Raw genomic sequence first — 27,548 nt, 5'->3', positions numbered from 1 at the left:
TTTCATACAGAAAATGGACTAATTATAGTTTCTACCCCACTGACCCATACCAGCCACTCTATAAAAGTCTCTTACAGTTACTAGTTTAGGTATATTTGAAAATTGACCATAGTTTATAATAAATTATTAGATTATGGTAAAGGGTTAGGTTTAAGAGCGTATATGGTATAAAAATACCATGTATTTATTGTTAATGGTATTTACTGTGTTACTGTTACTACTGCTTACCATGTGCCAGGCACCGTGTTATCTTGCAGACTCCTCAGACCATCCTGTTTGGTAGGTGCTATTGCTCTCTCTTGCAAGTTAGGAAGCTGCAGTATAGACAGGTGAAAGCATTGGCCCAAAGCTACCCAGTTACCATGTGCCAGTCCCTGACCGTCTGCCTCCAGAGCCCTGCTCTGAAAACTGTCCCTGGAAAGAGACTAGTTCTCCAGGCTGTCGGCAGTGATTGTCTTCGGGTAGTGGGACTGTGGGAAAAACCAGTAGCTTTTCTTACTCTTTGAGTTTCTGGTCAGTGGAATATGTGGTTTTTCAGTGAGGAAGAAAAAAAAAAAAACTTCAGAAAGTGAATGTTTGTATTTTTCTTTTCAAATACTGACTTTCTTTTTGTAGACTCACAGGTGCATCATGTAAGCTATTGGAGAAACACCAAGTAGTTGTCCTTGATCCAGACGGAAAGGTTTGTTTCTCGGAAACAAACACTTTGTCTCAGTATGGCCCTTGTATCTTTTCTAGTCTCTCCATGGAGACATCAGTACCCTGAAAACAACTTTACTTGAGGGCTTTGCTGGTGTGGAAGAAGCCAGGGAACAAAACGAGAGGGATTGCGACTCTGGGTATCTGCACTTGCTCTATAAGAGACCCCTGGACCCCAAGAGTGAAGCCCAGCTCCAGGTAGGAGGATCCAGCCCAAGTGAGAGGTTTAAAACCAACTCCTGCAAGTCATTCTCCCTTGTGAGGTCTCAAATCAGGGGCCTGCCCTTCGGATGTTGTTGATTTTCTGTGAATAATTTGCCCGCTTTCCATAGATGTCCTTGGTTGTGACAAAGAAAGAGCACTTTTCCACTTCATGTTTTACAGAATTAAAACTGGCATTAGAATTCTTGATTCAGTGGTAAGCTTGGTGGAAAGCATACCATTGAAAAAAATATATTTAAAAATCAAATCATGAATAATAAGATTTCATGTCGCAGTTGCTCATTGAGTGCTAAGTACGGTGCTGGGTGTGTTTTCCACTGTATTTCTAGACTTCAGCTGCACCGCAAGATGAGAGTCACTGATCTTACTCTATGCAGTTACGGAAGTTGGGCCCTATGGTCTCAGGAGCTTGACCACAATGGTGATGTTTTAGTAAGCGTGAACAGTTAGAAAGCTCTAACTGGGCTCTTCGTGGGCTCTTTTCTGTACACCAGACCTCAGCAAAGTTACTTCTCTCATTCATTTATAATAATTCTTATTCTCTGTTATAGCAAAATCTGGTTTTCGTTTCCATCTTTCAGTTTATGGAAAATTGTTTCATCACAAGCTTTCACGGGGTCACCTCCTCTCTCTGCGTTTGCCCAAGTCCTGGTAGGAAAGGGTGCCTCTGAGCTTCTCCCCTAGGATGTGCGGTCTGAGAGTGTGATGGATGCCTTCCTGCCTTGGGAGGTTTGAGACTGCAGACTCGGCACTTCCTGCCATCTCCATCCCATCCCGGGCAACTTGACCGCTGGTAGGAAGAGAGTCTGAGGAACCCCCGCTGTGTCTCTCAGTCCTTGAGGGCTGTGAGTGCTTACTGTCGTAGCAAGCGAGCGGGCGCCCTACCTGCCACTCAGCAGACGACTGCCTCCTCATTGCATCTCCAAACACTTCGTTCCTTTGTGCGTTTTACCTCTTGCTCTGTGTCCAGAGCAAAAGAAAAGCATGTAGCTTTGGGGGGACACTTGCCCCATTCAAAAGGAAATGCTTTTCTTTTGTCACAAAACTAAGATAATAACCGCTAGCATTTATCGAGCACATACCACGTACAAAAGATGGATAAGGAGGCAGATGTTGGAACGGCACAGGTGTCCCCGTGAGTAAATGCTAGAGCCTGAGTCTGGCTCGGAGCCTGGGCTCCTCACCACCGTGTCGTGCTGACCCAGGTGGATAAGTGGCCGTGGGAAAGGGAATCTATGAATGTGGGATCAGTTGCTGTGGCGGTGCCAATGAGGGAGCAGCTAAGCCACAGAGAAGTGCCTGTGACAGGCCGCATAAGAGAAGTTGGCTTTTCAGGTAGATGGAGGTGGGGGGCACTCAGGAGCAGCAGGGCTCTCGAACGCACAAGGCCCGGTGGCACTTGTGCTCAAAGGACAGGGCCTCCCTGCAGCCATGGAGTAGGGAGCCAAAATTTATACTTAGAGCTAAGGTTACTGCTGCTTCCTGGAATCGGGTTGGCTCTTTCTAAAGAACAATTTGCTCTTTTTCACTTGGGCGTATACCCTTAGCCCGGAGTAGTTTCAAAAGTCCAGTTAAACACGGGAAGAACTTTGTACAAGTGTAAAAACTTATTCATAGCGTATGGCACATCGTCCTCTCTGTATGAGTGTTTAATGGAATGCTTCGTCTTTATTGCACTTTTAATTTTCGAGAGTCAGGTTGTGTAACCACGAAGGTTAACACCGGCCTGGGAATTACTGCAGGCCTCCAATAAAATAGATGTGAATTTCATTGAATGGTCAGTTCCATGCCTAGTGCTGACACTGTTCTTTGAGAAGAGGTGAGTTTTTCTCACCTGGTAAGAAGACTTCTGTGTCACATGCTATGAATGGATAGATGCAGAATTAGTTTCAGCACTTTTTAGGATCATTTTGTCTGTATTATAGTCAGTTTCATGGGTAGGATAGCAAAAGCCCAATGGGTGTGCTGTTGGAGCAGCAGAGTGCAGTGGAAAATTCCTGGAGCATGTTGAGTTGCTTTAATAGGCACTGACAAATGAGAATGTGCGACAGCATTTCCCCTGGAGCCCCAGGCCGGCACACCCGGCCTGCTTCCCTGTGCTTTGTGACCACTCCTCTGTCTCACTTAGAAAGATTGAGTTCTGTTGTTTTGTTTTAATTATGACATTCTAATGATTATATTAAAGGTTCTGCTCTTGTGTTTTCTTTGTTCGCTACGGTGCTCAGTAGAAAAATCTTACAAAATTATTTTGATTGTTTTGATCCCTCCTCCAGGCTACTAGAAAACTAATCATTTGCTTTCTCATTTTTTTTCTTATAGGAAATTCGGCGCCTTCATCAGTATGTGAAATTTGCTGTCCAGGATGTGAACGATGTGCTAGACTTGGAATGGGATCGGCATCTGGAACAAAAGAAAAAACAAAAGTGAGCGAGGTCTCTCATCCACTGTGGGTTGCAGGAGACACTGCTATAGCCTTTTGAACAGATAACTTAAGGGCACTGATTAAAGCCCTGCAGTTGTTCATTCTCTTTGACCCAGCCACTATATTTCTGGAAGTTTGTTCTACAGAAGTAATAGCCACATCTGCAGCAGTTTACATAAAAGAATTTATATCACAGTACAGTTTATGACAGTGAAAAATTGGATTTAACTTAATATTAGAAGTTAGAGGGGTGGCAGAATAAGTCCAGGCACATTTTTTCCTTAATGGGGAATACTGTGTAACCACTGAATGTTTTTCCCCCAAAATATGGACGAGGTAAGACAAAAGTTACACTGGATGATCTCGGTTTGGAGATCTAAATGTAGAAAACAAGCTAGAAATAAATCTGTCACAATATTCAATTATATCTGTGAGATGCAGTTAAGAGGAATTTTTCTTTTATACTTTTCTGTATATTCCAAATCTTCTTGTTGAGAAAACTTTCCTAATTAGTGTGGAAGACTTAGAAGGAAGAGGGGAAGAAAGGCACAGGAAAACCTTGTGCTGCCGTGGTCTTCTGTCCCCAGACATTTGGTCGTATGCCATCTGTTTTCCTGAAGGTGATTGCACGTGGTACACCGTGAGAACAGTGAAGGTGCCCACAGGAAAGCGGAGAAACAGATCAGCCCTCAGAATGCTTGGCTCCTGAAACACCTACACTTGAGTAGTGTGATTAGCCCTGTAAGGAAACAAACCGGGAAATGATCTGTTTACTTGCTGTTCTGTGGGATCACAGAACTTGTAAGTGGGACGAGCTGTGCGTGATGTCAGGGGCTGGGCTAGAATGTGCTTAAAATTCAGCAAACAGAACTTAATATGTCATATTGTACAACACGGAGGAAGGCATTGTACCTGCCTTGTGTGCCTCAGTTTGGAGTATAGGTAGGGGAAGGTAGAGGTGAGCATCGATGCTGCAGACGCTGGTCAGGGGGAGAAGTCTGTGACCTGGGCACTTGTCCCCTGGGCAGTTGGGCTCCATTAGAGCTGTCACAGCTCACTGCACTGGTCTAAATTCATGTTCAAGTGTATGGGAGGGCATGGCTTGACCTGACAGTAGGGGCCTTCTGTTCTTCATGATAGAAGGATTTCTCTCTGCTAATTAATAAGTTAGCTTCTTAATGTATGATGCTAACAGAGAAACCGGACTTTCTTCCCCTTTAGGATAACCATGTATTCTTTGCCTCACGTGTTTGTTTTTTTAAAGTTCCTTTTCTGCAGAGTTTAAGTTTGTAAATCTGTACTTTTCTAGTGCATCTCTGCTTTCAAGTCCATCTAAATACTACCTTGTATCCTACTGAAATGCCATTTTAAAAATTTATGTTGAACTGTCACCAGAAAGAAAGGGACTATTGTTCCTTTCTTGTTTTAGATCTTTCAGGTGGGGTACCTCCCTGGTGCTAAACTGAGAGCTTAGCCCAGTGTTTCGTTTCATTTCTTTTTTTTTTTTTTTAAAGATTTTATTTATTTATTTTACAGGCAGAGAGGCAGGCAGAGATAAGGAGAAGCAGGCTCCCCGCTGAGCAGAGAGCCCGATGATGGGCTCGATCCCAGGACCCCGGGATCATGACCGGAGCCAAAGGCAGAGGCCTTAACCCACTGAGCCACCCAGGCACCCCTAGCCCAGTGTTTCACTTTCACCCTGAGGAAGTGACTGATGCCCACAGAACTCTAGTGGACCCCAGGGCTTTTTTTTCTTGGTGTAATTGACATGCAGGAAAATAGCCAAACCCTAAGTATATAGCTGAAAGCATTCCCTGCCCCCTCCCATTTTTTACTCTGTTTCCCACCCTTTTCTTTCCCGGAACCTCTGTGAGGTTGTCTGATGATGCTGTCCTTCGCTACAGGTCTGGCCTGCTTCCCCTAAGCTTCTCCTTCCTCATTCTGTATTATCCTTGTAAAGCTTTCGTCCCCTTTTTATGTTCTGGTTAATTTCCCTACGCTGCCTGGCCACCAGGGGTTCTCGGATTTATTCTTTCACTGTTATTGTTGTTGTGGTACTTGAACTGTTCATGTTGAATTCTTTCTTCCTTGTTGTCAACAGGCGCTTGCTTGTGCCAGAGCGAGAGACGCTGTTTAACACGCTAGCCAATAACCGGGAAATCATCAACCAGCAGAGGAAGAGGTTGAATCACCTGGTGGACAGTCTCCAGCAGCTCCGTCTCTATAACCAAACCTCCCAATGGAGCCTGCCCTCGGATGTCAGCTCCCAGAGCAGCACTCAAGGGTGTGCAGGGGAATGGGCCTATCTGGGCCACTGGCACTCCATGAATGTGGTTGAAGGAACAGCTAGCTGTTTGGGAGTCATGTGCAGAAGCTGTAGAGTATTTTGGATGTGGGTTTGAAAGTGACTCTGCTCTCACTTGTGTGATCCTGGTCAGGTCCTTCACCCTCTCTGAGCCTTTGTTGCTTTGCCCATAAAATGGGAGTGACAGTACCTGCTTTGGGATTGTTGGAGAGTGAAATTGAGCGTGCCACATGAGACAGGTGCCAGTAGATGATGGCAGATTCTATGTAAATAGTGTCGTTGTTTTGAAAATTAACTGGTAGAATTAGGTTGACTAACGTGTCTAGAAGCTCTGACTTCTCATTTTGAGCAAAAACTTTCAGACCTGGCAGTTAGACAGTTTACTCCTGAAGTTACTGGGATGTTGTTATGTTTCTGCCTTTAGGCCAAATGTGTACATTCTAACTGCCCTTTGTGCTATAGCGCAGTTAGTGCTGTGTTTGCCCTGGTGGGGGGAGGGGGCGGGTATTGAGGTTGTAATCTCTTTCCTTTTGGATTGGATTATGTTGATTGATTGATCAGATTTCCTGTTACCGTATTGGGGAGGCTTTCTGGCATTTATATTTGGGGAGATTTCTCAGGTCATAGTTGGTTTGTATGTAACACAATTGTCTTTTAGTTTTGACAGTGACCTCGAAAGTCTCCGTAATGCTTTGTTGAAAACCACCATAGAATCTCACACCAAGCCTTTGTCCAGAGTGCCAGGTAAACACATTCTTCTCATTCTTTAACTCTCTGCATTGTCTTCTGTTGACTTCTTAAAAACCAAGTCTTAAGCATTTATGGGTTCATGAATTTCTTGCAGCTAAACTGTCCCCCGTGAAACAAGCACAGCTAAGAAACTTCTTGGCCAAGAGGAAGACCCCCCCAGTGAGATCCACTGCCCCAGGTAAAGGGAACCGGTCCTGAATTTTTAGCCTCAAACATACAGTGCCTGGTATGAAAGTAGGAAGGAAGGAGGAGTCTGGATGTATCCGTGTCTGTGTGTCTGTGCTTTCCTTCGGCTCTGAGTAAGAAATAGAAGAAATGTCCCCAGATCTGTTGCCCATCTGAATATTAGAGTAGAGAGCAGCTTGTACATACTGTTCAGGGCAGTTCAAGGTAGTAGCCGTGGCTTTGACACTGTGTTCCGTAGTCCTTCGGTTATGTGGTGGTGGTTCCCAAGGGTTTGGAGAACACTGAGCTGGTACCAGGGACCCAGACCTCTGCTTTGTCTGAAGATGCTTTACTTGTCTTAACTTGTGTGGGGTTTGGAGTAGAATTGCATTGTGGTTGGGGAAATACTTAGGAAACTACTTAGGAAATAAAGGAAGAAATAAAGAAATAAAGAAAAAGGAAGGAAGGAAGAAAGGAAAAAACAACTTAGGAAATAAAGCAAAAACCTACTATGAGAGAATGATGGCACAACACACTTGTGGAAAAGAAGCCATGTGACTAATGGAAAAGAATTTTATCATTAAATTACTATGTTATTATCTCAATTTTGTTTTTAAAAAATACTTGTCGTGTGGGGCACCTGGGTGGCATAGTTGGTTGGACATCCGACCCTTGGTTTTGGCTCAGGTCATGATCTCGTGGTTGTGGGATTGAGCCCCGCTTTGGGCTCCGCACTCAGTGCGGAGTCTGCTTCAGATTCTTTTTCTCCCTTTTCCGCCTCTCCCTGCTTGAGCATGCTTGCCTTCTCTCTAAAGTGAATTAAAAAATCTTTTCTTTTTTTTTCTTTCTTTCTTTCTTTTCTTTTTTTTTTTTTTTTTAATACTAGTTAGGGACGCCTAGGTGACTCAGTCAGTTAAGCTTCTGCCTTCGACTTGGGTCTTGATCCCAGGGTCCTGGGATTGAGCTCCACATCCAGCTCCCTGCTCAGTGGGAAGCCTGCTTCTCCCTCTCCCTCTGCCTGCCGCTCCCCTGTTTGTGTGCTTTCTCTCTCTCTCCTCTGTCAAATAAATAAATCAAATCCTTTTTTAAAAAAAGTACTTGTCCTAGACAACTTCATACATAATCATGCTTTGCTTTAGTGCCCATATCTGCTTTTTTCCTTTGAAATTGTGTTGTAAGTTGAAACTGTTTTTTAATACCAACAACAGATACTTTTTGGTAATTAACAGAAGGAAATTTAATCTTACTGTACCATGACTTATTAATTTTTCTGTAATCATATAATATTGAGTGTAATCATGTAATATTGAGAGTAAGTAGTAGTCACAGATAAGGGAATTTTTTCTTTTTTGTAAGTAGTCTCCACAACCAGTGTGGGACTTGAACTCACTGAATTTGAGATTAAGACCTGAGCGGAGGGATGCCTGGGTGCCCCAGTGGGTTAAAGCCTCTGCCTTTGGCTCAGGTCATGATCCCAGGGTCCTGGGATGGAGCCCCACATCGGGCTCTCTGCTCAGCAGGGAGCCTGCTTCCTCCTCTCTCTCTCTACCTGTCTCTCTGCCTGCCTGTGATCTCTGTCTGTCAAATAAATAAATACAATCTTTAAAAAAATAAATGAGAAAGAGATTTAACCATGTGATCCAGTAAATCACTCATGGGCAGGTACCCAGAGGAACTGAGAACAGGAACTCAGTCAGGTATCTGTACACTCATGTTCATAGCAGCACTGTGCACAGTAGCTGAAAGGTAGAAGCAAGCCAGGTGTCCGTCAGCGGCTGAAAAGATAAGTGCAGTGGGGTATTATGTGCACCTTAAAGAGGAAGGAAATTCTGATGACATGCTATACCGTGGATGAGCCAGGAGAATGACGTGCTAACAGAGATGAGCCGGTCACAAAAAGACAGATACTGTACGACTGCACTTGTATGATGAGATCCTTAGAGTCGTGAAATTTACAGACACAAAGAGCATGGCAGTTGCAGGGACCGCAGGGGAGAGAATGGAAGAATTCCGGAGACTGGGGACAGAGTTTTAGTTTTACAAGATGCAAAGAATTCTGGAGATGGATGGTTGCACCACAGTGTTCATGTACTTAAAGCTGGAGAAGTGTACACTTAAAAAATGGTTAAGGTGGTAAATTTTAATGTTTTGTGTATTTTGCCATAATGAAAAAAAATTAGACATTTTAAAAATTAAAAAACTTGCATGCCTTCTGTTTTTAAATATTAAACATACGCCTTCTGATGACTGCACACTATTTCCGTGTATTAGAAGGCTGTAATTTACTTGTCCAGTTCCTGTTAAGTATTAATCTCATTGCCAAGATTTTGCTCAGAACATCCTTGTTCACAAATCCTTAACCACATCTCTGATTGTATCTTCGTAATAAATTCCTTAGAAGTGAGATTTATGTAATTTACTTGCTCATTCAACAAATATGATTGCCTACTTTGTCCCAAACATTATGGTTAATAAGAGAAACTTAGTGTATGACCACATTAGACTTTCAGTTTGGAAGATAATATAGACATTAAGTAGAAATTGCACATTATAGTCAAGCACTTTAAATCTAGGAAATATACATTAAAGGATAAATCAGAGCATATAAACATATTTAACTTTCTTTTTAAAAGATTTTATTTATTTATTTGACAGAGATCACAAGTAGGCAGAGAGACAGGTAGAGAGAGAGGAGGAAGCAGGCTCCCTGCTGAGTAGAGAGCCCGATGCGGGGCTCGATCCCAGGACCCTGGGATCATGACCTGAACCCACTGAACCTCCCAGGTGCCCCCATATTTAACTTTCTAAAAAAAGATTTTATTTAGGGATGCCTGGGTCGCTCAGTCAGTTAAGTGTCTTCCTTTGGCTCAGGTCATGATCCCAGGATTCTGAGATTGAGTCCAACATTGGGCTCCTTGCTCAGTGGGGAGCCTGCTTCTGCCTCTGCCTTCTGTTCTCCCTGCTTGTGCTCACCCTCTTGCTCTCTCTCTCTCTTTCTGACAAATAAATAAAATCTTAAAAAAAAAAAAAAGATTTTACTTATTTATTTGAGAGAGACCCAGTTGAGAGAGCATGAGCAGAGGAGGGGGGCAGGGGGAGAGGGAGAGGGAGAAGCGGACTCCTGCTGGGCAAGGAGCTCCACTTGGGGCTGGATCCCAGGACCCTGAGATCGTAACCTCAGCCAAAGGCAGCCTCTGAGCCACCCAGGCGCCGCCAAAATATTTAACTTTTAAAGTACGAACTATAGGGCACCTGGGTGACTCAGTGGGTTAAGTCTCTGCTTTCAGCTCAGGTCATGGTCTCAAGGTCCTGGGATCGAAGCCCTTGTTGGGCTCTCTGCTCAGCAGGGAGCCTCCTTCCCTCCCGCCCCCGCCACCTGCCTCTCTGTGATCTCTGTCAAATAAATAAATAAATCTTTTAAAAAATAGTTATGAACTATAAAACATGTACAGAAAAGAACACAAAACAGAATTGCCCATCTGTGTAACCTCTACCTGGGTTAGGAAACAGAATATTTTCGTGGCCAACTTCCTAGACCCCTCTCGTGCATCCCGGTCTTCCGCCTCCCAAGAAGTACCATTGTATGGACATATGTGAAAGTGTGCCTTTGCTTTTACTTGTCTGGTTTTTTCCTTTTGATATTTGTAATTTTTACTTACTATTTTGAAAAATTTCAAAACTCCAGCTGCAAGGATAAGTGAGCACCCACTTACCCACTTACCCTTCACCCAGATTTTCTAGTAATGTTGGTCACAATTGCTTTATTTTTCTCCTCTCTACCACACATGTTCACGTTATTGTTAATAATATTTTTAATATATTTACTGAGTTTTTTATCTTAATTCCAGTATAGTTAACGTGCAGTGTTATGTTAGTTTCAGGTGTACAATGCAGTGAATCCACAGTTCGGTTCAGTACTTGGTGCTCATCGTGAGAGCTGTCCTTCTGACCCGTCACCTGTTTCACCCATCCTCCGCCACCTCCCCTCTGGTGACCTCTACGGTTACGAGTCTGTTTCTTGGTTTGCCCTCCACTCTCCTTTTTCTCCCCTTTATTCGTTTTTTTTTTTTTTTCTTAAATTCTTCATATGAGTGAAATTATGTATTTCTTTTTCTCTGACTCACTTTTTTGCTTAGCATTATATTCTCTCGATGCATCCATATTGTTGCAGATGACAAGATTTCATTCTTTTCTATGTCTGTGCGCGCGCACACACACACAAACACACACAGGCTGCATCTTCTTAACCCATTCTTCCGTCGGTGGACACTCAGGCTGCTTCCATAGTTTGGCTGTTGTCAGTGTCGCTGCAGTAAATGCAGGGGTGCCCAGATCCCTGTGAGTTAGTGTTTTGCTTTGGGAAAATACCCAGTAGTGCAGTTCCTGGATGGTAGCATAGTTCTGTTTTTAATTGCTTGAGAAACATCCATGCTGTCTTCCACAGCGGCTGCACCAGCTTGCATTTGAACCAGCAGTGCTGGAGGGTTCCTGTTTCTCCACATCCTCCCCAGCACCCATTTCTTGTGTTTTTGGTTTTAGTCCTTCTGACAGGTGTGAGGTGCTGTCTTATGGTAGCTTTGATTGCATTTTCTTGACAGGTGAGTGATGTTGGGCATCTGTCCGCGTGTCTGTTGGCCGTCTACATGTCTTTGGAGAAATGTCTGCTCATGTCTTGTGCCCCATTTTTAATTGGATTATTTGGGTTTTTTTGGTGTTGAACTGTATAAATTCTTTATGTATTTTGGATTCTAATCCTCTATGAGATATGCCGTTTGCAAATATCTTCTCCCATTCAGTAGGTTGTCTTTTAGTTATAATGCTATGCAGAAGCTTTTAATTTTGATGTAGTCCCGATAGTTTATTTTTGCTTTTGTCTCCCTTACCTCAAGACATATCTAGAAAGATGTTGCTATGGCCAGAGTCAGAGAAATTGCTGCTTGTGCTCTCTTCTGGGATTTTTAGGGTTTCAGGTCTCGCATGTGGGTCCTTAATCCATTTGCAGTTTATTTTTGTGTGTGCGTGAGAAAATGGTGCAGTTTCACTCCTTTTTATGTGGCGGTCCGCTTTAAATGGTGTCCCAACACCATTTGTAGAGGAGACTGTCTTTTCCCCATTGCATATTCTTTCCTCAGTTGATCATGGGTTTATTTCTAGGTTTTATATTGTTTCTTTGGTCTGTCTATTTTGATGTGCCAGTACCATGACATTTTGATTACCGTAACTTTGTAACATAACTTGAAATCAGAAATTACGATGCTTCCAGTTTTGTTTTTCTTTTTCAAGATTGCGTTGGCTATTTGGGACCTTTTGTGGTTCCACACCATGTTTAGGATTGTTTGTTCTAGTTCTGTGAAAAATGCTCTTGGTGTTTTGATAGGGACCACATTAAATGTGTAGCTTGCTTTGGGTAATATAGACATTCTGTTATTTGTTCTTCCAATTTAAGAGCATGGAATGTCTTTCCTTTTTTTTTTTTTTTTTTTTAAGATTTATTTCATGGAGCGTGTGCATGAGGGAGGCAAGGGGGAAGGGGAGGGGGAGAGAGAGAATCCCAAGCACGCTCCCTGCTGAGCACAAAGCCTACAGGGGGCTTGATCCCAGGACCCCCGGATCATGACCTGAGCCGAAATCAAGAGTCAGATGCTTAACTGACTGAGCCACCCAGGCACCCCTGTCTTTCCATTTCTTGGTGTCTTATTGAATTTCTTTCATCAGTTTTTATAGTTTTTATAGTTTTCAGAGTACAGGTCTTTCTGTTATTATTTTTGATGAACTATTTAGAAATAAGTTGCAGACAGGACTTGTTACTCCTAAGTATTCTAGCATGTGTCCCTTAAGAACAAGATGTTCTCTTCCACAATAATACAATGATCAGATTGAGGAAATTTAACCTTGACAGAGCACTGTTATCTAGTATGCAATCCATACTGACATTTTGCCAACTGTTCCTCTTATGACCTTCATAGCATCTTTTAAAAATCAAGGATCCAGTTCAGAATTGGACTTTGCATTGAGTTGCCATTCTCTTCAATCTCCCTAATTGTGCTTTTTTGGGTCAGTTTTATTACCTGAGCGATGTCTTCTCAGACACTGTTTGGTTTTGCCTGTTTTCAGGGGGTTTTGCCTGCTGTGCTGCTGCATAGTATCCGGCTGTATAAATGTACTGCATTTACTTATCCTTTCTCCTCTTGGTGGCCGCTTACTGTCCCCAGTTTCTGGCTGTAATGGAACAAAATGTTGTTCTGAACATCTTCAGGCACATGTGTTCTCGTTACATTGTTGGCTGGTACTCTCCACCGCCCAGCTTCCTTAGATTTCTTCTATACAGTTTTCCAAAGTGGCTATACCAGCTTACTCTGCTTTACCATCAAGGTGTGACTATGTCAGTTTTCTACATTTACACATTTCTACAAGCTTAATATTGTCAGTCTTTTCCCTTCTAACTACTGTGGTGTAACCCTTGTGTGTGTTAAGTATTTGGTTAATAGTTGACTTTTGTGTCATGACACAACATTGACAAGTTTGTGATTGCATCTTTTGCTCATTTATCTACTGGGAAATCTTTCTTACTGGTGCATAGAAGTTTGTATTCATTCTGGATACCAGCCCTTTGTTGGTTATATGGGTTGTAGGTACTCACTTTATTGCGTTTTTCCTTCTTTTGGCAAACAAGTGCTTTATTTAAAATAGACTTACCAGCCTTCTCCTTTGCAGTTGATACTTCTGTGTTCTCTTTAAGAAGTCCTTCTCTAGGGGCGCCTGGGTGGCTTAGTTCTTAAGTGTCTGCCTTCGACTCAGATCATGATCCCAGGGTCCTGGGATTGAGCCCCGCATCAGGCTCCCTGCTTGGCGGGGAGCCACTTCTCCCTCTCCCTTCCGCTGTGTTCCCTCTCTTGCTGTTTCTCTCTGTCAAATAAATAAATAAAAAGTTAAAAAAAAAAAAGAAAGAAAGAAAGAAATACCTCTTAAGAGTATGCATGCATTTTTATTATTGTCTGAAAATATTAATAGTTTGCTTTTCAAATTTAGATCTGCCATCTACCTGGAATTGATTTTGTTTTAAACAGCTGCATCAAGGTATAACTTACATATGATAAAATTCAGGGGCACATGGGTGGCTCAGTTGGTTAAGTGACTGCCTTCAGCTCAGGTCATGATCGCAGGGTCCTGGGATGGAGCCTCACATTGGGCTCCCTGCTCAGTGGGGAGCCTGCTTCTCCCTTTCCCTCTTCTGCTCTGCCTGCTTGTGGTCTCTCACTCTTTCTGCCAAATAAATAAATAAAATCGTTAAAAATATATATTATAAAATTCATCTTTTGTAAGTGTTGAGTCTGATGGTTTTTATTAAACTTGTGGAATTGTATAACCATCACCACATTCCAGTTTTAGAATACTCCTACCACGCAGGAAGTTTCTTCATGCTTGTTTATAGTCATTCCCTCCTCTGCCCCCAGCAACCACTGATCTTTTTTCTTTCTGTTGGGATCTGCCTTTTTTTGAAATTGCGTATAAATGGAATCTTACATAGTTTTTTGGTTTGGTTTCTTTCACTTAGTATGTTTTTGAGGTTCATGCATGATGTATAACATAAATAGTTCACGCCTTCTAATTGCTGAGTAGTGGTCTGTCCTATGGGTGTACCATGTTTTGTTTATACTGTCTGGAATTGATTTGTGCTGAAGATACAAAGTATGGCTCACGTGTTTTGTATTTACATAGCTGATTGTCCTGGTAATGTTTATTGAAAAGACTCCTTTGCCCCCTGCTGAGTGACCACCTTTGTTGTAAATCAGTTATCCTTATATGGAGGTCTCTTGGCGTCACACAGTGATGAGAAGCCACTGCTACCACACTGCCGTAATTAACTTGTACTAAATAAACCTCAGTACTGTTCTTCTAGGTTCAAAAGCTGTGCAGTCTTAATACACTGGACTATTTAAATTAATAAAAACTAAATCAAGCTAAAAAATCAGTTTTACAATCCCCTAGCCACATTTCACGTGCTCAGTGGTCACGTGTGACTAGTGGCTGCCCTAACAGGATAGTAGGGCAGGTTCTGTACCTCGTCACAGGAGGTTCTGTAATCTAGGACGGCAGGTGCAGCCTTTTTCTTTAAGGGTTGAGTAGTAAATATTTTAGGCTTGCCCGCCTCATGGTTTCTGTTGTGCCTAATTCACCTCTGCCCTTGTGATGGGAAAGCAGCTACAGACAGTATACAAATGAATGAACATGTCGGTGTTTCAGTAGAACTTTATTTGGAAAAACAGGTAGCTGGCCCAAGGTTTTAGTTTGTTGACCCATGATCTAGAATGTTTTGGCTCTTCCTGGTGCTTTCTGTTTCCATATTAATATTGGAATTGTCTTGCTAAATTCTGTCTCCCTTAACCCTCAAAGAAAAGTTGAGATTTTGATTGGGATTGTATTAAATCTCTAGATCAACTTGAGAGAATTGGCATTTGTACAGTGTTGATCTTTTAGTTGCTAAACATGGTATATTTTTATTTGCATCTTTAATTTCTTTCAGTGTTTTCTTCATGAAGAACATATATATATATCTCTTGTTAGACTGATTCCCATGAGTTTAATATTTTTAATGGGGGTACCTGGGTGGTTCAGTTAAGCGTCTGCCTATAGCTTACTTAGGTCATGATCCCAGGGTCCTGGGATGGATCAAGCCCAACATGGGGCTCCCTGCTCAGCAGGGTGTCTGCTTCTCTGTCTGCCCCTCCCCCTGCTTGTGCTTGCTCTCTCTCTGTCTCTAAAATAAATAAAAATCTTGAAAAAAAAATTTTAATATTCCTGTGATGATGGATTTTCTTCATTAAGTTTCATTTTATGTTTTATGTTAGATGTGATAATAGAAATATATTAGATCTTTTGTATGTTGACTTTGTATCCAGCAGCGTAGCTAAACTGGTTTATTCAAATAATATCTGTAACTATTTCTTGAACTTTCTTTTTTTTATTATTATATTTTTTAGATTATTTATTTATTTATTTATTTGACAGAGAGAGAGAGAGAGATCACACGTAGGCAGAGAGGCAGGCAAAGAGAGAGGAAGGGAAGCAGGCTCCCCGCTGAGCAGAGAGCCGAATGCGGGGCTAGATCCCAGGACCCTGAGATCATGACCTGAGCTGAAGGCAGCGGGCCTAAAAATAGAGCCACCCAGGCGCCCGTTTCTTGAACTTCTATGGGAACAGTTAAATTCTATATAGGTACTAATACTTTTGTTTCTTCTTTTTTGGTCCTTTATTTTTCTTACCTTATTTCACTCGCTAGGACCACCAGTGCAGAAGCCATTAAAGTAGTGAGTGAGCAACCTTGTCTTGAGCTCAAAGGGAGGGGTTTCTGTAGTTCCCACAAGGCATGAGGTTTGCTTTGTCTACTGAGATGAAGATTGCTGTCCTTTTTTTTTCTGTTAACGTGCCTTTTTGCCTTTTCTAATCTGAGTTAGAGTTTAAGCAGAATAATAGATTTTTTTTTAAAGTTGTATTTATTTATTTTATACAGAGAGACAGAGCAAGGGAGGAACACAAGCAGGGGGAGCGGGAGAGGGAGAAGCAGGCTTCCCTCGGAGCAGGGAGCCTGATGCAGGGCTTGATTCCGGGACTCTGGGATCATGACCTGAGCTGAAGGCCAGTGCTTAAGGACTGAACAACCTAAGCACCCCCAGAATAAGATTATTTAGGTTTCAATGGAGCCCCTTTTCTTTCTTTTTTTCTTTTCTTTTCTTTTTTTAAAGATTTTATTTATTTATTTAACAGACAGAGATCAGAAGTAGGCAGAGAGAGAGAGGAGGAAGCAGGCACCCCGTGGAGCAGAGAGCCCAATCCCAGGACCCTGGGATCATGACCTGAGCCGAAGGCAGAGGCCTTAACCCACTGAGCCACCCAGGCGCCCCGGGCCCCTTTTTTAATGCCAGGAAGGTAGCCACATCCTTGATCCCAGCAGGAGAGATGTGGCTGGCGAAGCTTGAAGACTTGAAATTTTCATTTAATTACCTTTAATTATTTTTAACTTAAATAGTCACATGTGGCTAATGGCCACGAAACTGAGCAGTGCTGCAGCCCTAGCAGGTAGCCTGGGTTTTCAGGTGCATTTGTTGATTGCTACAAATAAAATCTTATGGAGTGATGTGCCCATAAGGCAACCAAGTCAGTAAATAGTAGCAGTGCTTTTAAGTCACTTGAGAAAGAGCTAGGTCTTTGGTTTGGTTTATGGTTTTTCCAGTATACAGGCAGCCCTGTGTACTTCAAAATAGCACGAGGCCTTACTTCATCATTTGTAGAAGAGGGGAAAAAAGAGGGCAAGTTAGTTTTTATTTCAGGGATTTTTTTTAAGCCTAATTGATTCAAAAGAATCATTTGAGGGTTGGGAATGTTGGAAGCGCCAGGACGGAGGACATTCAGTCTTCCCGGTTCGTGTGCCCTGTTCTTAGAAGTTTGCTGTTGGCGAGAGGCTCTTCTCTGCATGCTTGTCTGGTCCTTTCCTGGTTTGCTGGTTCTGCCTGTGAGAGCTCACGGCGGTGTCTTGAGCTCTCCACCTCTGCCCATCGTGTATTCCGTCTCTCACTGCCCATTTTTTTTTTTGTTTGGCGATGGTCAACACGTTCCTGGCCTGTGCCGCTCGGTTTCTCTAAGCTTCCTTCGAGCAGGGCCCCAGACTGTGGGTGTTCACCTTCCCCTACAGCTTCTTCCGCTTAAAAGAAGTTGTAACTAAAGGGTTTCTTTTTTTTTCTTTTTTTTTTTTTTTAAAGATTTTATTTATTTATTTGACAGAGAGAAATTACAAGTACACTGAGAGGCAGGCAGAGAGAGAGAGAGAAGGAAGCAGGCTCCCTGCTGAGCAGAGAGCCCGATGCGGGACTCGATCCCAGGACCCTGAGATCATGACCTGAGCCGAAGGCAGCGGCTTAACCCACTGAGCCACCCAGGCACCCCAACTAAAGGGTTTCTAAACCGGATATTTCCATGTCGACAGTGAAAGTGACACAGCTTGCAGACTTGCTTGAATCATCTAACTTGCATTTTGTTTTGGTTGGCAGCCAGCCTGTCCCGGTCAGCCTTCCTGTCTCAGAGATACTACGAAGACTTGGACGAAGCCAGTTCCACATCATCTGTGTCCCAGTCGTTGGAGGGCGAGGACACGCGGGTGTCCTTTAAGGATGATGACACGGTGGCCCAGGTCCCACGGCACGCACCTGTGGTGCGCACCCCTTCCATCCAGCCCGGAGTCTTGCCGCAGGCAACGCCTTTTGCTAAATCTCCCCTGATTCATGGTTCGCCTGGCGTGATGGGAACGACCAGTAAGTGCACAGTGACTCGCTGTGGGGTGCGTGTTTGCTGGAGGAGCCGTACCTGGCTTTTCTGCTGTTGCACCACCAAGTCCAGCCCCTCTCTACTGATGGTCCAGAAAATAGAAGCTGAATTCAGAAAATCTGAAAGAGGCAGAGAGAAGGGGCCCTGCAGGGCTCACACTGGCCTGGCTTTCCTGTGAGTCTAGCAGGTGGTTCTAAAACAGGTGTGGGGTGCCGGGCTGGCTCAGTTGGAGGGGCGTGCAACTCTTGATGTCAGGGTCTTGACTTTGAGCCCCACGTTGGGTAGAGGGATTACCTGCACACATTAAAACAAACAAACAACACACACACAGGGGATTTCAGGAGTTAGAGGAGGAGGCTGTTTGCCTCGCTCTAAAGCAACATTCGCACTCCTGCCTTTCAAATCCTAGCTCAGTCAGCTTGCTACTTGTAGCCATATGCTGCCCCGGGACTTGCCGGCTGCCACGCTCAGTGGCAGTACTGGCTCTCAGAAGTGACCGGTATTGGGCTGTCCCACCTCCGGTTCAGTGTCAGGACTTCACACTGAAGGGGCTTCTGACAGAGAACAGACATCCACGGGAAGGCACGCGAAGGGGGAGATTTTACGAGAGGAGAGCAGGGAGTTTACCTGTGTTGGCATGAAAGTTCTATCTCGGTCAGTATTGAAGGAAGTGCTCATATCAGAGATTCAGCAACTAGAGCTGGGCGGGCACAGCGCACGTGGCTTCTTTGGTGGAGCAGCCAGCCTGTGAGTTTCTCGGTTCCGTCCTGTGCGTGCGTGCTGAAGCATTGGTAACCCTTGCATGTCCCCTGCAACATCACAATGGGGGGCTTGCCACCTTCACTTTTGTGTATTCCTCTTCTCCAACCCACTCTCTCACTTGCTGTTTCTTTTTTTTTCAGCGTCAACGTCCGCTAGCAAAATTATTCCTCAAGGAGCTGACAGCACAATGCTTGCAACCAAAACCGTGAAGCATGGCGCCCCCGGTCCTTCCCACAGCCTCTCAGCCCCCCAGGCGGCCGCCGCCGCAGCACTGAGACGTCAGATGGCCAGCCAGGCCCCAGGTAGCCTCGGTCGTGAGCTGCAGCTGTTGCAGGCCAGCACAGCAGGCCCTGGCCGGCAGCTCGCTCCCTCTGCTGCCCTTGAGAAGAGAGGACTGACAGGGCAGTCCCTGCCCCCGACCCACTGTTTCGGGGAGCAGGGCCCAAGAAGGCTGAGACTAGATCTGAAGCTTTCCCATTTATTTATTTATTTATCTATCTATCTATCTATCTATTTATTTATTTATTTGACAGAGAGAGAGAGAGATTACAAGTAGGTAGGGAGGCAGGCGGGGGTGGGGGGAGAGGAAACAGGCCTCTTGCCAAACAGAGAGCCCGACATGGGGCTCCATCCTAGGAACCCGATCCTAGGACTAGATCTGAAGCTTTCCCATTTATCTATCTATCTATCTATTTATTTATTTATTTGACAGAGGTAGAGATCACAGGTAGGTAGGGAGGCAGGCGGGGGTGGGGGGTGGGGAAACAGGCCTCCCGCCAAGCAGAGAGCCCGACATGGGGCTCCATCCTAGGAACCCGAGATCATGACCTGAGCTGAGGGCAGAAGCTCAACCCACTGAGCCACCAGACACCCCAAGCTTTTTCCTTTCAAGGGTAGCTGTTAGATCTGCCACATCCAGCTGAGTGGGGAATCATTGGTTTTTGGATGAAGTTGTTGATCCCTACATTTGAATAATGTCTGCTTTAAGCTCCAACTTAATCTTTGCTGTTAGATCATCTGATAACATTAGAATTATCTGCCAGTGTCATAAGGATCCCAGCCGCGCTGGGAGGTGGGTATGAGTGTGCCCATTTTGCTTCTGAGTGATGTCAGGTTCGGAGAGAGGCGAAGGTGACCCAGCCGAAAAGTAGCAGAACCCGGCCTCCAGCCCTGCGCTTTCTGTGTCAGTGCAATGTTTTCTTAAGATTGCCGGTTTAGCCTTCACAGAGGGAAACTCTGATGAGCTCGTCATCATCAGCACTTGATTTGTCAGTGCTTCCTGGCTCTCCAGAACTTCCCCCATTAGGGTTTCTAGGTGGTTGGCCTCAAGGGCTTTGGTTATCACCAGTAGTCAGTTTGTACAAGCCAGTAGTTCTCAGGGGAGGCTGTTTTGCACCCCGCACTCCCCCCCCTTCCCCCGGTTGGCAGTGCCGCTGGCATCTAGTGGGTAGATGTCAGGAACACTGCAAAAAAATCTTCAAGTGCACAGGGCACCCCCACAACAAAGGATGATCCAGGCCGAAAGGTCAGTAGTGCCAAAGTTGAGAAACTCTGCTATAAATCACATATTTTTGTTGTAGTTGAATAAAATTATTTTTTAGTTTTATCACTGCTTGGAACACATTATCACTTTGGACAGTTCTTTTTTTAAAATTTATTTATTTGACAGACAGAGATCACAAGTAGGCAGAGAATCAGGCAGAGAGAGGGGGAAGCAGGCTCCCTGCTGAGCAGAGAGCCCAATGCGGGGCTCGATTCCAGGTCCCCGAGACCATGATCCGAGCCAAAGGCAGAGGCCCAACCCACTGAGCCACCCAGGCACCCCTGGACAGTTCTTTTTAAAAGACTAAAGAGACATAGTGGTTTGATTTAGACAAAGACGGGATTACCATTACGATAAAAGCATTAAGAAAAGTTCAAATATTAAAATGCTTATTAAGGAACCTAAAGTTGCTATGAAGGAGCACAACAAGATAACCTTTTAAGGTACCTTTGAGCCCTCTGAAAAAATAGAAATCTGCCATGTTTCCTTTAAATGTTACCTGGAGGAAGCAGGATCTTGGCATTGTGCTGAATTGGCCCCAAATCACGCTGATGAGTCGATTATTTATAGACGTAAAATCTGCCAGGGCGTAGGATGATTCCAGTCAGCAGGAGGTGGTGTGATCTCCGTTATCGTTTTGGAGGCAAAAAATTTCTAAGGTGTAGGCACCTTTGAACATGAAAGATGCAGTATGTGCAGCCGAGGGCAAGAAAGGCCTGCTCACTTCTCTGAAGGAATGCACAAGCTGCCCCACAACCCCCCTTCCACCTTCGCCACCGCGGTCAACTGTGTGGAAGAACTCATCCGAGAACATTGCTCAGACTGTGCTAGTAAATAATTATAAAATGTCATTAAGTGTTTTTGGAATGCAGTTTTAAGTGAAAAGACCAAAAACACATGCAAGTTGACATGCTGAAGACAGGAAAGGTGTCACGCCAGTCCCAGTTGCCATTATTTAATTCAGGCCTCTTGGCCTTTCCCCCCATTCTTGTCCAAGCTCCATTTCCCACATCTTATTCGTGTGTCTGTCTCACGAAGCTGTGAGCTTTAGAGAAGGAAAAAAAAATGTGTGTATATATATGTATACATATATATATATACACACTTTTTTTTTTTAAGATTTTATGTATTTATTTGGCAGACAGAGATCACAAGTAGGCAGAGAGGCAGGCAGAGAGAGAGGAAGGGAAGCAGGCTCCCCACTGAGCAGAGAGCCCGATATGGGGCTTGATCCCAGGACCCTGAATCATGACCTGAGCCAAAGGCCGAGGCTTAACCCACCGAGCCACCCAGGTACCCCAGAAGAAACTGTATTTTTGACGTTTTTTGTCTTGCTGGCACCTAACAGAATCTGACAGTAATAAGCCGCTCATGGGAAAGAACGGTTAGACAGACGGACGGAGGGCAGCAGGCGGAAACCCTTAATCTGAGCACCACTCCTCCTCTAGCTCTTTCCACCTGTTTTCAGGATGAGCCGACAGTGTCGCATGGAGCTCGGCTCTGCTCTGTGACAGCTGGCTGGGGGATTCTTTCTCCCTAAACGAGTACATTTGATTAAATTGCACAAAACCTCATCTCATAATCTTTACGAATGGAGTATGCCAGCTGTCCCATTGAGCACAGAGCTGCGGAACTGCCCAGAGTAGATTTCCTTTATATAAGAAGATTACATTCTGCTTGAATTTTTTTGTCCTGGTTATTCATTTGTGTATGGCTGGAATTTGTGATCCTTTGCGGCAATTAATATGCCTCTCTCTTCCCTATTTAAATAGCTGTAAGTACTTTGACTGAATCAACTCTGAAGAATGTCCCTCAAGTGGTAAATGTGCAGGAACTGAAGACTAATCCTACCGCCACCTCTGCAGCCATGGGGTATGTTACTACCTGGACTGTTTCCGCCAGGCAGTTCTTCTTCAGTAGCAACAGATCGCCTGCAGGGGGCAGCACTGCTGTCATCACACTGTTGTGGCAGAGCCTTAGGTTCTCTTAGGTTAGATCTCTTTATCCACTGCATCCTCTCCCTGACACAGGAAGAGTTGGGGGGCATTTCTTCACTTTGAACACAGGGATGGTGGGGACCAATGTCATTCAGGGAGTTGGTGTTTGGTGATGAGTCCGGGAGCAGGAAGAGCGGCCGCAGGCCCTGTGTTTTTTCCACATCATGCTTGCTCTCTGCCACCCCATGGAGCAGGTCTGCTCACTGTTCTGTTTTGGGCTTATCGGGTGGCCCTGCTTCACTAGTCCATCAGCCTTCTTTTTATTCCTCGCTGGTCCATTTATCAACACTGCCTGTTCCAGGAATTTCTTAGTTATCTCAGGGCTATCTTAAGAGCCAAAAACAAGCCTACCCACTCTCCTATCTTGTAGTGACCTTGAAGCTTTGGTATGCTGTTTATACCAAGATGGCATTTGTGGTTGTTGTGAACTTCCAAGGGAAAGAACTGTGCTTTAGAGCTGGGGAATTGTAGCCAGGTTCCTAGTGCAGGGAAGGCAAAGAAAAGCCACCAAAAGGCAGAATATTGCATAAGACAGGAAAATCCAGCTTAATAGTGAAAACACTATGGTCTGGGATTTCTGAGATACTGTAGTCACTAACCACGGAGGACAAACACCTCTTAGTGATTTCCCTTAGCGTTTTATTTTTTTTTAAGATTTAATTTACTCATTTGACAGAGAGAGAGGGATCACAAGTAGGCAGAGAGGCAGGCAGGAGGTGGGGAAGCAGGCTCCCTGCTGAGCAGAGAGCCCGACTCAGGGCTCCATCCCAGGACTCTGAGATCATGACCTGAGCCAAAAGCAGAGGCTTAACCCACTGAGCCACCCAAGCGCCCCTCCCTTTGCCTTTCCTTTTTTCTTTTTTTTTTTTTTTTTTTAAGATTTTATTTATTTATTTGTCATAGAGAAGTGAGAGCGAGCACAGGCAGACAGAGCGGCAGGCAAAGGCAGAGGGAGAAGCAGGCTCCCTGCCAAGCAAGGAGCCCAATGTGGGACTTGATCCCAGAACGCTGGGATCATGACCTGAGCCGAAGGCAGCCACTTAACCCACTGAGCCACCCAGGTGCCCCCCCTTTGCCTTTTCTTAAACTCTTTCCTCACCTGGTCCATCTGAGCAGATCTCTCATCAGGGCTTTGTCAGAGGAAGAGTTCCAAGTTTGCCCTGTTCTCTGAGTTAAGAAAAACAGACACAACAAATCAAAAGGAATCTCGAAGAAGCATTCTCTTCCTTCCCTGTAGTTTTGGACTGTAGTAGAGGTATTGAACAACATTCTAGTGCGGTGTCCGGAATGTAGTTCATCCTTAATAACCAGGCATTGAGTAATGGGTTAATGCGAAGCATAATCGAGAAACGTGAACTGGTATTTACCACCTCTTCCAATAAGAAAGGTGGAGAGAAAAACATGTTCGTTATGAAATCACTTTCATATTCTGGTAAGTGGTAGTTTCCTGGAATGTATTTTAAGTACTTAACTTTACATATAATTTTTTTCTGAGCAGTATCTTACAGAAGATTTATTATACGATGAGCGTACGTATTTCTGCCACTGGGGTAGCCTGTGTTCATTGGCTTCATCTGTTACATTCATTGACGAGCCTGCCACTCTGTTTTAAGGAGGAGGGTTTATCTAGTGCGAACCAACGGCTCCTCAGTCGCTTCGGATTCCACCGATTCTCACAGGGCATCTCCTAGGAGTGCGATACTGCGCTGGGTTATTAGGGAGGTAGTCGTGAATAAGACTTAGAAGTCTCCACTTTCGCAGCACTTATGTTCTAGTGGGACAGCCACCAAGAGCCACTGGCAATTACACAGGGAGTTACTTGATTGTAGTATAGTAAGTGCAGTGAGGAAGTACAGGCATGTAATGAGGAGTCCTGATGGAGTCTGGGTTGATGAGGAGCTTGGTAAGGGAACGGTACTTTAGCTGAAAGTGACCAGAAGCTGCCTGTGGAGGGAAAAGGGTTCTGGACAGAGGATGCAGCATATCCAGAAGCCCAAACCCGCGACAGAGCAGAGCACATTTGAGGCAGAGTTGAAAGAAGGCCAGTATGGCCAGACTCCTGGCAGAGGTGAAGTATGACGAGAGGCTAAATGAGGTGGGGGTGCTGGTTTCTTTGATTTTTTTACCAAAACACACCAGACACATCATTTCTTCTTCTTCTTCTTTTTCTTTTCTTTACTTTTCTTTTTTCTTTTTTCTTTTTTTTTTTTAAGGATTTTATTTATTTGAGAGAGAGAGAGAAAGCATGAGAAGGGGAAGGGTCAGAAGGAGAGGCAGACTCTGCTGAGCAGGGAGCCTGATGTGGGACTCGATCCTGGGATTCTAGGATCATGACCTGAGCTGAAGGCAATTGCTTAACCGATACATCATTTCTTTCAGGGCTTTTGGTGTTCATTTATTTATTTATTTCCACAAATGCTCAGTTAAGTACTTTAAAAAAAATACTGGGGCACCTTCGTGGCTCAGTGGGTTAAAGCCTCTGCCTTCGGCTCAGGTCATGATCCCAGGGTCCTGGGATCAAGCCCTGCATCGGGCTCTCTGCTCAGCGGGGAGCCTGCTTCCTCCTCTCTCTCTGCCTGCCTCTCTGCCTACTTGTGATCTCTATCAAATAAATAAATAAAATCTTTAAAAAAATCTAAGGGAGAGCTTGTCAGCAGGGAGAGTGGCAGAGAGAGAGGGAGCGAGAGAAGAAAGCAGACTCTGCACAGAGCATGGAGCCCGACAGGGAGCTTGATTCCATGATCCCAAGATTACAACCCAAGCTGAGATCAAGAGCCAGAAGCCCAACTGATTGAGCCATGCAGGCGCCCCTTAATTAAATACTTTTAATACACTGTTCTAGGTGCTGGGGATAAAGCAGTTAAAAAAAAAATACAAAAAATCCACCAACCAATTCTGCCCTAGTTATGGAAAGACAAACAATAAGTGAAATGAGTAAGTAAAATATGCAGTGTTTAAGATGGTGATAGGTGTGATGGAGGAAATTGAAGTAGGGAAGGGATTTTAGGACTGATCTGGGTGTGGGCTACAGTTTTAGAAAAGGGTGGCCAAAGAAGGTGCTTCTCCCCTGTGGTTAGTGGCTACAGTATTTCAGAAGCACCAGACCATATTGCTCTCACCATTAAACTGGATCTTCCTGTCCTATGGAAAATTCTTCCTTCCATTGGCTTTTGACACTTGACATTTGAGTAAAGACCAAAAGGCCAAAGACCAAACAGATCTCATGAGTATCCTAAAGCAGAAAGCCCCAAACACAGGGCCTATAGCAGGAGCATGTCTGGCAAGTTCGGGAAGGCCAGGAGGCTTTTCTGGTGGCTGGAGCCGGGGGGAGGACACCTTTGCGCCGAGGTCAGGGAGCAGGGGCAGGGGTGGAGTTCTGTGCCCTGTAGCATTTAGTGAGCCGTAGTCAGGACCTGGCTGCAGACTGTTGCATGCTTTGGGGCAGTTGTATAACCTGATCTGATTTGTTTTTTACATTAGCAATTTTTTTAAATTGAGGCATAATTTATATATACTAAAATTCACCTTTTTTTAGTGTAAAATTCTATGAGCTTTGATAAGCATGAGTAGTTGTGATGCCCTATGGCTTTAGCAGGAAGCGTCTGGTCCTTACATTAAGAAAGGGCTAAAGGGAGGAATGGTAGAAACAGAACCATCATGGTAGAATATATACATAACAAAATTTACCATTTACCATTTTAACCATTTTTAAGTATACATTTTTAGTGACATTAAGTCATTTACCATACTGTGTAAGCCTCACCGCTATTTATTTCCAGAACTTTTTCATTATCCCAGACAGAACCTGTGCCCATTAAGTAACCGTCCACTTCCCCCGCCTAGACCCTGGTAACCTCTATCCTATTTTCAGTCTCTAAGAATTTGCCTATTTTAAGTACCTCATTTAAGTGGAATCATATATTATTGGTCCTTTTATAACTGACGTATTTCACTTGAATTTGTAAAATTCACTGAAATTGTAGCATTTGTCAGAATTTCAGTCCTTTTATGGCTGATTAATATTCCATTGTATGGATATATTCTATTTATCTGTTGATGGACACGTAGGTTTCCCCCTCTTAGCTATTGTTAATAATGTAGTGGACAATGTGTACTGTCCTTGTACAGTATGCAAGTGTCTGTGTGAGTCCCTGTTTTCAAGTATTTGGGGTAATATTTTAGAATCAGAATTGCTAGGGACACCTGATGGCTCAGTCGGTTGGACATCTGACTTTTGATTTCGGCTCAGGTCATGATCTCAGGGTCATGGGATCGAGTCCCTCTCCCTCTGCTCTTTTCCTCCTGCTCACTTGTGAGTGTATTCTCTCTCTCAAATAAACAACTAAATAAAATCTTTTAAAAAGAAAAATTGCTAGAAGAATTGCTAGATCATCTTGTTAGTTCAGTGTTTAGCTTTTTAAGCCAAACATAGCTCAGACTTTTTCCCAAAGCACAGCTACACCGTTTACATTCCCAGCAGGATTGAGTGAGAGTTCCATTTTTCCTACATCCTCATCACCACTTGTACGGTCCATGGTTTTGATTATAGTCATCCCATTTGGGTGTTACGTGGTATATCATGTGGTTTTAAAATGCATTTCCTAATGGCTAAAGATGTTGGGCATCCACTGGTGCTTACAGACCATTTGTATCTTCTTTGGAGAAATGTCCATTTAGATATTTGCCCTTTTTAAAATGGATCCTTTGTCTCCCGTTCCCCAGGTAAAAACCACCTGATTAATATCAACTTTGTTGATAGTGTCCTTTGAATCACAAAAGTTTTAATTTTAATGAAGTTTTATTTATTTATTTATTTATTTACCTGTGCTTTGGATGTCATACTTAAGAAACCACTGTGTAATCAAAGGTCATAAAGATTTACATCTATGTGTTCTTCTTAATCTTTTAGTTTTAACTCTTAATTTGGGTCTTTAATCCATTTTGACTTAATTTTTGTAAATAGTGTGACACGGTTGTCCAACTTCATTCTTTGGCAAGTGGATATCCTGTTGTCCCAGCACCATTTGTCGAAGACTCTTCCCCCCACCCTCCCTTAAGTTGTCTTGGTAGCCTCATCACATTGATTGGGTTTTGATTATTAAACCAATCTTTGATGATGATGCATTGCCCTTGTCATATAAGGCTGGATTCCATTTGCTAAAATTTTATCAAGAATTTTTGTATCTACCTTAATGAAGGATATTTGTGTGTAGATTTTCTTTTCTTGTGATGTTTTTGTTCGGTTTTGGTATCAGAACAATGCTGGCCTTGTAGGATGAGTTGGGAAGTATTCTTTCTTCTTCAGTTTCCTGGAAGAGATTTGTTAATTTCATCCTTAAATGTTTGGTGGAAGTCACTTGTAGA

General features: G+C 43.8%; 1 protein-coding gene across 6 annotated transcripts in view; it reads left to right on the top strand.

Annotated features, from left to right (window-relative positions):
- NUP214 (nucleoporin 214) overlaps positions 1-27,548 on the top strand; it is a 101,857-nt gene that overhangs the window by 26,933 nt on the left and 47,376 nt on the right. For all 6 annotated transcript variants that reach the window (XM_059142235.1, XM_059142234.1, XM_059142232.1 and 3 more), the window contains 8 exons: positions 739-897; positions 3,241-3,344; positions 5,445-5,627; positions 6,307-6,392; positions 6,493-6,576; positions 17,609-17,869; positions 18,785-18,946; positions 21,960-22,059. In XM_059142235.1, coding sequence (XP_058998218.1) covers positions 739-897; positions 3,241-3,344; positions 5,445-5,627; positions 6,307-6,392; positions 6,493-6,576; positions 17,609-17,869; positions 18,785-18,946; positions 21,960-22,059 — 1,139 coding nt within the window. The remainder of the gene's footprint in view (positions 1-738; positions 898-3,240; positions 3,345-5,444; positions 5,628-6,306; positions 6,393-6,492; positions 6,577-17,608; positions 17,870-18,784; positions 18,947-21,959; positions 22,060-27,548) is intronic.

The sequence above is a fragment of the Mustela lutreola genome, chromosome 12 (genome assembly GCF_030435805.1).
Source record: "Mustela lutreola isolate mMusLut2 chromosome 12, mMusLut2.pri, whole genome shotgun sequence".
Classification (NCBI taxonomy): Eukaryota; Metazoa; Chordata; class Mammalia; order Carnivora; family Mustelidae; genus Mustela; species Mustela lutreola.
The sequence above is the reverse complement of the archived record's forward strand: the minus strand, read 5'-3'. Positions and strand labels throughout refer to the sequence as shown.